Below are 13654 nucleotides of genomic sequence, written 5' to 3' on the forward strand. Positions count from 1 at the left end.
TGTCCTCAACAGGTGGCGGTGCAATCTGTCACTGCTATGGTGCAATGCACCCTTTTCATTCTAGCCACGACAGATGGCGCCACAATGCTGTTGCAGTAACATCTATATTATGAGCGCCGTCGCCACAGACAAGTGACTTGCCCTTCAGACTTATTGGGTGAAACAGGCCAGTAATGCCCACGAACGTGGTGGTAAACAGAGCCCACTGCGAAATACTACCTCTACCCGAAATTTCAGCACAGAAGAGCTAGTAGTTTGGCTAGAAAAGTCTAGTATACCTGGCACTTTCAGTTAAGCGACACCCAAGACAAAACAGCATCAAAACAAGAGACTCACCAGGGTGGCTCGGCCTTCTTTGCCTTCTCCTGCTGGATGCTGATGATTGGCTTGGAGTGGATCGGCAAGTTCAGCGACTGCAGCAGACTGGTGTACTGCTCTTCGGACAGGGTGATCACGTGGGACTCCGCGCTTGGCTCGCTCTTCTTGGCTTCAGCCTTTGCAACAAAAGCGAGGGAGAACATGGTCAATGCCATGGTTTCCATGTGTGTGTGTAACCTGTGTGTCAGAAACTTGAGAAACCTGAGCGCAAAATGCGGCTACGTGCAAATTTTGCCATCATATGCATCAAAAAAGCCTCCAGGCAATGTTAGCAGTGCCATGAGGCCACATTTGAAGTGAAACATTAATTTAGTAAATTTCCGTTCTGTGATGTCAAAAAGCCTTAAGCCATACTTCAACAGTGAGCAACAATGGTGTTTGTAGGCGATCGTTGCTGAAACTTTGCATTGTTCAACAGTTGCACAGGGCTGTGTTGATTGTCATGATTCTCATGCTGCTGATGCACGACGCGTTGTCACTCTTTGTGCCTTTTCCGCTTGATGTAGCAAATTTTGAGCATGGTTAGCAGTGATCATGATTATCATTAGCAGCAGCAGCAGCAGCCAATTTTATGCACACTGCAGGACAAAGGCCTCCTGACTGGAAGCTTACCATTATCGTTGAAAAAGAAGGTATACAATCAGTGCATTTTACCGGTGCTGACACATGGAGCAGAGACTTCAAGACTGACAAAGAAGCTTGAGAGCAAGTTAAGGACCGTGCAAAGAGCGATGGAACAAAGAATGCTAGGCATAACTTTGAGAGACAGAAAGAGAGTGGTTTGGATCAGAGAGAAAACGGGTATAGACGATATTCTAATAGACATTAAGAGAAATAAAAATGGCGCTGGGCAGGTCATGTAATGCGTAGATTAGATAACCCTTGGATCATTATGGTGACATAATGGGTACCAAGAGAAGGGAAGTGCAGTAGAGGACGGCAGAAGACTGGGTGGTGCGACAAAATTAGGAAATTGGCTGGTGCTAGTTGAAATCGGTCGAGTAGCAGTATGAATTTAGTAGCAATATTACAGTTCTAGTGTATATTGAATTTTAACAGCACACTTTAGCATATTTTAGCAGCATAAAGCAACTAATACTTAACAGAGTCTAGAGGAATTTCATTTAAAATTTTCTGCTTCAGCCCAATGACCACGACGATTTGCAGTGTTTCTTGGGTAATGAAGGTGTCATGGTGAAACTACCATTATTACGATTCTTCATAACATGGAATTTCTTTCAAGTACTTAACATATAGTCTAATCATGCTTTGCATCTGCTTCGTTACACTTAGAGTGTAATACAAATTCGCATCCAACATGAAAATACCTTCATTACATCTGATATTCAGTATAAGCCTGTATACAATGCACAGTGACGTCAGCATGAAACATTTTAGATTTACTCTGTTATAATTGATAATTCTTTTATCCGTGTTCTGTATATCAACGTTCTACTATACGCTTTATAGCCCTTTAGATTTCTGTTTAGTCCATCATTGTGTTCAAATTTCACATACTAAAACTAAGTGCATTCACAAGAGTAGTTAGCAGGTTCTAGGAGATTCTGAATGCTGTAATAAGAAAATTTTCGCAGGAAAAAAAAAAAAGACGACAACACTCTTTATATATTTGAATCTTTCATTGACGACCAGTTCTTTTCCTCTCCCTTTTGATGGTTTGTAATGAGGGTTCCAGGTTATTTATATGCATGGAATAAATATATATGCAACATTCAAGTACTGTCAACATAAAATAAAATGCAAAAAATTAAAGAACTGCTCAATTGTGTTGTCCCCGTTTCCAGGAGCCATATTTTCTAACGATTCGATTTCCAAAGAATTCGTTTTGGCGGTGGCGTCACATTAGGGCGGTCCGCTGACATAATGAGAACGAGAGGAAGGACAGAGGCCAGTCAGCGTGCTGGTATTTTTCTGGAAGTGAACATCACAAACCAAGCGAAAATATAGCAAATTAGGAATGCTCCTTGGTAAATACAAAATTTCTTGATGCTATCGATGAGGTTTATGTTTTTCATTATGAAATGTGTGTGTGGCATACTGGTGGTGAGTCATTTAACACATTTTGTTTACTGCGGCTGATCCATTGATGCCGCTAGGTGGTATGTTGTACGTTGATTACATGGTGTGCAGAAATTCCACTGGAGTTGTCAAAGTATGCCTAGCCATACCCCCAAATGCAAGCTGGCCCACCTCCAAATTTCAAGTCGGCGCACCGTCAAATTTCAAATTGGTCCACCCCTACTATAAGCTTCCCCATGCATTTTCCATGGAGCCCTATGTATACCTGTTGGTATTCTCTCTGACCAATATTATTCTTTTGGATTTAAGATCTTCTTTATCGCCTATAAAGCTACCAATAATAAAGCTACCAATACCAAAAATACAAAGCGTTCCAGAATATGGCTCCAGGTTCACCTGCATTTAAAGCAGTGGCTTAATTCAGACTTCAGAAATGTGCGCTTGGGACTACTCCATGAGTAAAACTGGCTCCAGAGCGATTGCATGTCACACTTCCGTGTAATCACGGGTGACGGGCATTGTGATCAATTATTTCCTGCTCGTGTTTCATTTCATGCTGATGGTATGGTGAGCTACCATGGATAGAGCGATGCGTGCTACTTACTAGAAACTTACTTTTAAACAATACCGTTTAAAATTTCATCATCACTATTATTAGCATTTCTTTAATTGTTATTATCATTTCGTAAATGAAAGCTAATAGTCACCCCCAAAGAGTGGTCCCTGTTGGTTTCCCTCACCTGTTCAACATCGGATGTAGGCACCTTGCTTGGGGAAGCTCCATCTGAAATGAAAACGGTGATGTTGAGACTGTCCTGAGAGTAAGGTGACCACTGCTGGAGTTCGCCACAAGAGAACGCGCAAAAAAAGAAGACAGACTGAATAGTTGCTTGCAAGAATTATAAATCGGACAAAATGTAAGATGCTACAAGCATGTCAAAGCGCTTACGGGGCATTTTTGTTCTAACCTCTACATATGGACGCCGTGCCAAAGGTGGCGTTGATGGGTCATGTGTGCCATAGAGTTTTCTAGAAATACCGCTAGAAGAAACTCTGGTGCTGCGTTTGTTCAGCTGCCATGAGAATGATGGGTAATACGTAAATTTGTCTGATCTTCGTACTTTTGGCTTCGGATGTTCCTGTGGCTTCATTATGGTCTTTATCATTCCAACTTTCCAAGCAACCACATTTTTTCTAAATACATGAAGGCAACAAGCTTCCATGCGCGTGCCCAACCACTGCAAATTGTTGCACTTATAAAGCAATATTTCGCTGAAAAAGATCCGTTTGCAAAGTTACAAAGTCATCTGAAGCAAGCAAGACAAAGTTTAAGTCCACGCACTGCCTGTTTGCAAAGTTACAAAGTCATTTGAAGCAAGAAGGACAAAATTTAGGTAAGTCCATGCACTGCCCATCAGTCCCATAAGCTGGCTAACCCTTATGCTTGCAGCTCTGGCAGACACTATAGTGGCAGAGTGACGGGCAGAGTTGCCCGTAGTAATTTTGGTAGGAAACTGTGATACAGTCGTTTCCAGATGCATTAAACTCGGATATATCGAAGTACTGTCTACTATATCGAGCAACGATAAAATCACCTTGAAAATCCCATGCAAAAAATATAGCAATGTACTACGCATACACTGAACTCCCGTTCACCTCCATATTCGATATTTCGAATGCTCCGCTGCATCCATGCTAGTGCACTTTTCTTAACGGAGATGCCTTCTCCCATCATCGAAAAAACTCGATGCCCACAAATTTGAAACGGCACTGTTTTGGCAGGTGCTGTCAAACCAGAGATTGAATATTAAGTGCATGCCATGGAAGAAAAATGAGCAGGGTGCTCGCAGATTTGCTCGCCGCGCAAGTGGATGGCTCGTGCAAACTGCGACCGTTCGTTGTGACGAATGGCATTTTAGAATTGCACAAACAGCCAAAATGAATCCGACCTCAATCTCCACTTGAACGGACCTTTACATTACAGTTAGCATTTAATGCCACAAGCCACATCAGCGCATTGCGGAAGGAGCCCCCCTCATTGCGGAAATGGCAAGACTCAACGCTGTTCGATTCGTTGGTCCGTGTTGAATTCGTTTCATTCGCATTCACATGGTTGCACACGTGAGCGGGAATGAATTTGGGTGTTGTGCAAGTTGAAAAGCCAGTTTTGAAGCTAACAGCGTGGGTTTAGTGACGGCAGTCACCGAAGCAGTGGCCGGAGGGAAGGGCCGAGGCTGCAAGGCATCGGAGCACCAAGTCACACGCAAGATGCGCAGACTTTTTTAGGGCGGTCAAGAAGCGGGGACGACTGGTTCCAATCGAAAGTCGGTTCCGAAACCCAACATCCCAATCTGCCCAGTTCATTCCCCCGTATGACCATCGGCTGTTTAAACAAAGCATTGTTGCTTTTGTAACGGACAGGTGGCCAGGCACATTCACATGCAGTACAAGTGCACTGATAGAAGCATGGCGTGTATCCACACATGCTAGTTTGCTTCCATGATGGGTCAATTTCTGCCTTATCTAGGTCTCGAGCCCGGGCAATGCAGGCTTTTAGGGTGAGCACTGCAATCAGAATATCAAAGACCACGACCATTCCATAGTGTGAGCGACTTGCAATGTTAGTGAGCAAAAAAAAAATCAACCTTTGTGCATTCAACACGGCCCTGGAGAAGCAAATCAGCAAGTTACCGCTTTTCATGATCTAGAGAAACAGTCCGACACATGTGGAGGTCTCATATAAGCTTCAGATAGGCATATGTTATATTTCAGATTATCGACATACAGAACTATTCCACAATCCCCTTCGAGCTTGATATATCTGGGATTGACTGTATACACCACGTATGCAGCAACCACTGTTTTCTGTCCATCATGGGATTAACAGATTCCACTGGGATTGGGGCTATCACTGTCAGCTTGTACAAAATCCTGTTCGTTCTCTACAACATATTCTGGAGCAAGGCATGAACGAAACACAAACAATGTGGTGGTCATTGTGTCCTGTGGGGCCACAAACTGCACAGCAATGTATCTTGCACATTGCTGCCATGTGGCTCATTCTCATGAAGAGTAAATTGCATGCATAGTAAATTGCTCTTAAATGTCGCTAAATGTTGTTATAGTCACAGACTACTTTCTGCCTTTATGAGGGGAAAGATACGAAGGAAACTCCGTAAATTATCATAATGTAAATCTCAGAGGTGAAAACTGCTGACACAACATACTATACTGTTGGCTGAGAATTAATTGACAATTTAATCCAAGAATGATGCCCGACTGCAACGAAATTTTACTTTGCTGAAACTAGTTATCTTGGCAGAGCTGCATGGCTAGAAATTGTATAATCTTTTTAATTAACACTCTTTAAATAGCACCGTAGCAGATGGGGCAGGCACCTGGTGGTCAGCGAATGCAATGCAAGAACACAGCTTCCAAGATCCTCACCACACTGTGGGCACCCCCAAATCTCAGAGGATACGCCCAGGCACTGTGCTCGTTTCTCAGCGTTTTGGATTCTATGCCGTCTCCGGCAAGTGGTAATATAGGTGTTTTACCAAGCCCAGTGGCCACGATGCATTTCTGCCACCCACGGTACACGAAGCGTGGCCTACATGATTGGTTTCCATTACTCTGGGGAAGCCATCACTGGGCAGCGCAAGAGAGATAGAGAGAGAGAACATACCGACTCCAGGTTCTGCGCCGCCAGGAGACTTGTCTGCGCCACTGTCATTGCCAACTGGCGCATCGTGGGTGGACAGGTCCCGTTGGTTCTCCCCCTCCTCCGAGTACAGACGCCGCCGCTCCATCTCGGCGACCTCACAGATGTCGTGGAAGCTGGCGTGCCGCACCAGGGTCTTTGCAGTCGACGCGGATGTCGCCGTCGAGGCCAACTGGGGTCCGCGGCGGCTCTTCCGGGTGGGCGCTGAAATGTCGTCGCTGTGCGTCCGCATCAGCCGCGATGAGCCACGCTTGGAGCGTTCTGTGAAGTGCAAAAAGAAAAGGAGGACGCCGCTGCACTTGGTATAACAAATCCAGATGGGGAAAACAATTGTGCCATTGACAATCACTTCAGACATAGACCCATTTTTCATAATTCTAAAGCTAGCTTTCCTCCGAGGCAGTTTCCCCGGCCGACTGCGGCGTAGCCACTTCCGCAAACAGCGCGTACACGTACAGTTCACTTGTACACGGAAAACGACGTCGAAAGCGCAGACAGGGCTCTCGTAGCGAACAGACGTGCAAGAGACCAGCCCGGACACATGCACGCTAGCACTTCATCCTCATTTAAGCGATGACAGGTGCCGCCCCTAGTTGGGTGCAGTGGACATTGCAGAGAAGTGCATTGCAGAGAAATTTGCATGTCACAAACCTTGCGTCTGTTGCAGGAGTTCCAGGACTTGTGCGGTACATTCATTAGAGCCCGGCGACTGCGGCATTGACATCGAACTCTCGTCTGTGTCAGAGAGAGAGAATTGAGGTCAGTCAACTGTTTCAATATGCTACACTGCCATATGCAATTATAGACTTTTTTACTGTTAGGCAATGCTACCAAATACAATACCCTGTGCAATCCCTGTACATTGCAAGCCACTTTCTGTCGCAGGTGGGTCTGTAAATTTAAACTGTGCATGTGCTTCGTTGCAAGTGCACATAAAATTGTGTAGCTATGTGTATACAGCAGAACCTCATTCATACATTGTGGAAGAAAGCATGAGAAAAGACTTACTAACCGGGAAAAGGTACAACGTGAAGTCACAAACACTTCACGCACTCAACTGTAGCTAGCATCTACACAATGCGAAGTGTGCTGTGAATCGTAGCACCTTTCTCGTAGCAATCCTAGAAATCTTTTGTAGCACGGGATGCCGACTCCTGCCGCATTGGTGGGTCCCGAGCAGCCTGAGATACAGGTTGTTTCTGCAGCTTTAGCAAGCTTACGTTGGCTCTTCTCGAAGTTGGCCCCAGTCGGCAACTTCTTCGAGCGGGGCATTTTCGGCAAGAAGTTCAAACGTGCCCACTTGGCACGCATCGCTGAGACCACGAGACGCCGACATGCGTCTAGCTGGTGAGGCCCTCGTGAGCCGAGAAGTGTGCCGTCCTTTTCGTATCGCCTAGCGCGTGTTGCGAGACAACGACGAGAAATTGAAATAAAATTGAGCTGGCTGGCGCCAGAATATGATGCCTACGGTGCCGTCGGAGCGAAACCTGATGCTCACTTCGCACCGCCCGCAGCAGGGAACGACGGCGCATTTGGGTTAGTCCCAGTTAAAAGTGCGCAGTACACTTCCAACGGCACTGCGCCCCACGCGCTGTCAAACGGACACATGAAGGTGCTCATTGCAATAGGCTTGGCGGTGATAGCTGTTAGTGTGGCATGCGAAGACGCGGGAGGATATTTGCTGGTGTGTGCCGGCGTTTCCACGCGATATGGGCGGGCGGCTACTGTTCTCGGTCGTGCGCATGTTCGCACCTTTTCTTGTTTACAAGGGACCTAGCGGACGAAAGGTCGTGTTTTCCAGGACCGTATGAATCGATAAGAGAAAGGAAGCGCAACTGCATTGGGTCGTTTTCTTGTGTTCTCGGTCGTGAATGTTGGTGCCAGGAAATCGTACATAACAGGATCTCATCAACAATGTTCTGCTGTAGTCTTTTTGTTCAATAAAGAAATATTTTCAGCTGTGACCGGAAGTGCTGTCCTATCTGCTTTTATGTAACCATTTGTCTGTGTGGCGGTGCGCTTCGACATCTGTTCAACATGAACAATCCCCTTACAACAGGTTCAAACTGCTGTAATTTAATATGTCAGTTAACTTTAAAAAAAGCCTAATTTACGGCTTACCTGCTGTTTCCAAAACATTTGGAAGCTGCTTTCGTTGTTTACCACCCCTTCTTTTGGCAGCCATTCTTAAGGCACTGCTTATCTACCCTGCGCACACACGGCCTGCCCAGCTCTTTCTTACTCTTACCCCCACGAAGCCCAATGTCTTTTTTTTTTTAACAGATGGTACGGAACCTCGTTATAAGATCGTTCACAATCTAGATGCATTGCTATACGGGAGTGTTAAAACAACCGACATCACTTTCGAAAGTTTAGCGTACTTAGAACTACCATCCACTTATTGAATATGGCAGACTGCGCACCACTGCTCGTCAATCTGCTCCCGAGAAGTTACTTCGAAAAGTATATCTTCCAACTGAAGAAAACTAAACTTGGCTTGAAGTTCGTCCACAGCAGGATCTATACTTTGCCCCTCTTCAAGTGGCAGCAGCAGTCTTTGAGTGCTGCTGCCACTGATTATGGTCACGCCCCTGACCAAATGATCCTTGGCACTGAATACAAGCCAACACATTCGGTGTTGCCAAAATGGCACGGCGAATGGGTCAGTTGTAGCAGTTACGCCGACTCCGTAAACCAACACTCACTGCGTTCGCGAGTTTTGAAAACAGAAAATGCAAATTCGTAGAAGATATAAGTGACACTACGGTAGCTAGCTCGACTTGACCGACAGTCTAGCTCGACTTGATGTCTTTAGTGTTAGGCGACTTTAGTGTCCCTTCAACGAGTCAAGCGGTCTTTCAATTTGTATGCCGCAAACCTCGCTTGTGTTGCAGGGGCGTGCTTACCTTTTGACAGGGCATTTCTCTTAAACGAAAATCCTGTGGCGACAAGCGAGTGCCGTGACTGCGTCTGGACTTGAATATCTGCGCCACAACAAGGAAGACAAGAAAGCAGAAACTTTAGGGCAACTGACTTCGAATACAAGACAAAAGAAGACATGCATGTTCAACAAAACTCTAACTACATTTAACCGTTTGAAGTCTCTGTTTTTCTGCAAGCTTCTGAAAAAATAAGGCAGGGCTTTTTCTTTCTCTCTCTCTCTTTTGGTTGCCTGGAGTATGTGCTAAAACTGCGCACATTATTGCACACGGTTGCACTATTAACTACAAAATGCTTTGTATGAAATACTGGTATGATTAAAGTGTGCTTGTTAGTATAACAAGTAATCTGGTTACGAAATGCTTCCACTCGTGTCCCTGCCTTTCTCTCTCCCTCTCTGAATACGTACAGTTGCATTTTCAGCTGCTCACAGTGTGTAGACACTCGTGCACTAACTTCCCAACATGGCTTGCATAAGCTTGTATGTCCCAACATGTACTAGCTACAATTTTTCTTTCTACTTGTTTTGGCACACACACATTCACCCTTCAGTGCATGCTTTGAAGCCACGACGACTCGTCTAAAGTGCCTAATACAGAAAAGTGTCTGTACTAATGACAAATATGGCTGTTTGCTGCCAAACCTGCAACGAAAGCACAGCGGTGGCCACAAATTAGCCTGCACCAACTCTGCATCCGGCCACAATTCATAGCATTCCTCAGCTCCCACTTGATGACTTGACCGAACATCGCAACACAGAATACTGCCTGTACTAATGACGAGCTTGGCTGTCCACAGCCAAATCTTCGGCGAAAAAGACAATGGTAGCCACGAATGAGCCTAAACAACCTATGTGTTCGCACTATTCACCAGCTCCCACTTGCCCTCTCTCAAGTTTGAACCCCCTCTCCACTCTTGTGACCCTTCTGGACCCTCTCCACTGCTAAGGGCAACAAGCAATCGCCGACAGTCGACACCACAGATCATCGACAAAGCACTACCAAATGTGGCTTTTTGGGGTGCGATCGTGTACGCGTTCCAAAATCGAACGGAGGCGGTTCGTTCTTTACGTCACGAAATAGGTGGTCCATTCCGTTGCGTTCGTCCAATAGCAGACGACACGGAATGATTGACAGCAGATATCACGTCACAATTGACGTCATGGCGTTCGTCATGGTTCAAATTGACCAATCGTGTGCGGCTCGGTGGAACGGACCACCTCCGTCCTATATTGGAACGCGCACAAGATCGCACCCTTGATGTCATACAAAACACTAACCTTCCTCTGTGTTGGCTGAGCCGATGTCGGGGCCTATGTACTTGAAAGCGCTCTTGCGGCCCCGGGACTCGGTCACCGTGACTTTGCGGATGAGACCCAGGCTGGTCAGGATGTTGGCGATGTCGTACAGCCGTCGGATCTTGGCTGTCGACAAATAAAGAGTCGCATATGACTTGGCAGCCAGGACATCGGCAAAGGAAAACAAAGGCAGCGCATGAATAGGCTCGATGTACCAACAAGCCAGTATTTGCACGACCTCGTGGAAATAAAGGCCAAGCAATTAAAGTCAACCTCTTTTGTCGTAAGAGTCATACCTCACACGAAAATACCTTTTTGATACCATTATAGGGGAATATTCATTCAAATAAAGTATGACCAACGAAATTTTACATTTGCTGCTTATATGCAATAATTCATTGCATCAAAGTTCATTAACCAAACTTTATGGCCCCCCCTGTAGCTGCACGTGCAATGACTTAAAATTTAAGCACTACAGCCATGTTTCGTTACAACGAAGTCATATTCAATACAAAAAATACTTTCGTATTATCCGATATCAGTGCAGAACATTTTCTATTACTTTCATTGCTCGATAATTTCTCCTATCCGACATTTGTTGTAAGCATATATTCAATGCTTATGACATTCGCTTTCATTACAGTAGAACCTCATCCATACGTTCTACAAAAAAATGCAAGAAGAAAAACATTAACTAGGAAAACACATAATCCAAAGTCACCAAAAAACTTGGCAGACTCAACCGTAGTTGACACCTACGCAATGCGAAGTGCTGCAGCACAAAATGCCGAGGCGCGTCGATTTGGTGGGGACCGAATGGCCCTAAGACGCGCGTCGTAGTTCTTGCAGCTTCGCACTCGCCGAAATTCGGCCTGGGTCAGCAACTTTTTCAGGTGCGCATTTCGGTGGGAAGGTTTCCCGCATCCACTTAGCGAGAATCGTTTGTGGCACACGATGCCGACACACATCGAGCTCGTTGGGCCCGAGCGAACCGAGACGCGCGATAGGAAACAGAAACAAAGTCGATCTGGCAGGCAACGCCGGAATGCGATGCTGCCCGAACGAAACATGACGCTCATTTCACACCGCCTGGCGCAGGTAATAGGGGCTCATTTTATTTCCTATTAAAACCATGCAGTATACGCTTCCTATGCTTCGTACGCTGTGAAACAGATAGGTGAAGATGCCCAATGCAATAGGGTTGACGGCCTGAGCTGTGAATGCGATGGTCTGCGAGAACATACTGCTGCTAGCATAATGGGAAACCAGAAGCATGGCGGCATTTCTGCATAACACGGGCAGAAGAGCACTGCAGTGAAGGTGCCGTTCTGTGCGCTTATACCACTTTTGATTGCACGTGCTCTTGTTTGCATGGGACCTAGTGCCCAGAAAATGCATCATATGATCGCAGTTTCGTGGTATACTGGGCGGTGGTGCTGAAAGACTGTGTTTTCCAGGAATGTATTAGCCAGCAAAAAGGAAACCTAAGTGTATTGGGTCATTTTTTGCGTCCTTGATCAAGAAAATTGGTGCAGGGAAATCATACAAAACGGGGTCACATCAACGAGGTATTACTGTATATCAAGGTTAAACAGCTATCAAAAAAAGGAAACAAAAAATTTGGGCTCACACACCACTTAAGATGTCGTAGCTCTCAGATATTATGAACCTGAAATGTAACAATGCCTTGATCACCTGCCATAAGTAAACACACTGCTTATATGCTAACTGTCCCATGCCACGCGTAACACTGGATGCAGTTTGTCATGTAAAAAAAAGCACTCTTCAGTAAAGTCACAAGAGAACAGCTTCAAGCCAATCCCCAGACTTAGCAGTCACAGATCGCAAAAGAGCGAGTAGAAAAGTCGTGCTACTCACTCTTGTAGACTAGGGACTGCGTCTTGTCAACTGTTGGGTCACCGATGAGTACTTTGGCAGCCAAGTCCAGGCTTACTGTTTTTGGCTGCAATGAGAACGGGATACATGAATGCATGAACAGAATAATGGGCACGCTCGCTCTGCTATGAAAACAAAAAGAAAGCCGGCAGGCCACTACACCATGTCTGGCAAGCCACACTGCTACGGTTTAATGCATACATACTGCACAAGCTACTTCACCGAATAGTTCAGCAACTTACAACATAAAATAATTGCACACACACGAAAAAAATCGGTGGCACATTCGCCACACCTGTGACATTGCAAGTGCTAAATAGGAAGCTAAATTACACCACATGAAATGGGTTTCGGTCTTCGTAACGAATATAATGCGTCAGTGTCACTCAAGCTACTCAGAAATGTGTTGTCGCCATCTTGTGACAGCAATGGCAGAAAAGGTTGCTCTGACAGTAGGCAGTTGCCAATGCAACAAACGAGGTTTTGGTTTTGCATCCACTTAAAATGCGTGGGCAATCTTTGAACGCATCTTCCAGAAAAAAATTGAAGGCGCATGTTATAGTAAGGTAAACATGGCAACCGGCACTGGCAGCTGTTTTCCGTCTATAATGTGCAGCTGCTGAAGCATGACATGATCTTGGATTGTGGCGCGAAGTGAACACGGACACAGAAAGGAGCAGACAGGATCGTGTTCTGTCTGCTCTGTGTCCAGGTTCACTTCGCGCTACAATCCAAGATCATGTCACCGTACCAACTCGCCCAACTTTCCATCCTTTTGCTGAAGCATGCACAGACACATGGTGATGTAGGTGCTTATATTTAGTGGATAGTTGGCGGGCTCTGTAAAGAACCTTGCCAGAGCCCAACGCTCACCGGCGATGTCAGGAACAGCATAAGAAAGCGCTGACTCATGATGCCCATGGACTTCTCTCGACGCAGTTCCAAGTCCTGGAGGGTGGCCAAGCCGGATCCTCCGCTCCCTCCTCCGTTGTCGGCCGTCATGGACGCTGCCGTGACCTGACCCGAGTTGATGGCCTCATTGGACGGCACCACAAACAACTGGCTGCTCATCTCGAGGGAGTGGTTGAACTCAAAGTCCTTCACCGAGTGGATTTGGCCTGCTATGTTGCTCTTCTCCGAGAGGGCCTGGAGTTTGTAAAAGAAAACAAAATCTCTGGTACCGCTCAGCATCCTTACATGTACAACGATTTGGTTCTCATGAATATAAGAGCCAAACTCCTACGGTTCGTTCAAGCCTAATTGATATGAAAAGTTAGTTAAGACAAAGCCTCAAAATGGCATTTGTTAATGCAGTGTCTTTCTCTTCTTGGCAATTTCACAGGCAGTGCCACTCTTTCTTCACATTTTGCGTTGCATCTTCT

The 13654-nt window shown here is 45.7% G+C and overlaps 1 protein-coding gene across 3 annotated transcripts in view; it reads right to left on the minus strand.

The window, feature by feature from the left end:
- LOC126543869 (uncharacterized) overlaps positions 1-13654 on the minus strand; it is a 64455-nt gene that overhangs the window by 5582 nt on the left and 45219 nt on the right. For all 3 annotated transcript variants that reach the window (XM_072284888.1, XM_055062413.2, XM_072284887.1), the window contains exons 7-14: positions 13146-13418; positions 12255-12339; positions 10359-10502; positions 9046-9123; positions 6791-6874; positions 6104-6400; positions 3159-3202; positions 337-494 (exon numbers count right to left, since the gene is read on the minus strand). In XM_072284888.1, coding sequence (XP_072140989.1) covers positions 337-494; positions 3159-3202; positions 6104-6400; positions 6791-6874; positions 9046-9123; positions 10359-10502; positions 12255-12339; positions 13146-13418 — 1163 coding nt within the window. The remainder of the gene's footprint in view (positions 1-336; positions 495-3158; positions 3203-6103; positions 6401-6790; positions 6875-9045; positions 9124-10358; positions 10503-12254; positions 12340-13145; positions 13419-13654) is intronic.

This window comes from Dermacentor andersoni, chromosome 10, assembly GCF_023375885.2.
Source record: "Dermacentor andersoni chromosome 10, qqDerAnde1_hic_scaffold, whole genome shotgun sequence".
Classification (NCBI taxonomy): Eukaryota; Metazoa; Arthropoda; class Arachnida; order Ixodida; family Ixodidae; genus Dermacentor; species Dermacentor andersoni.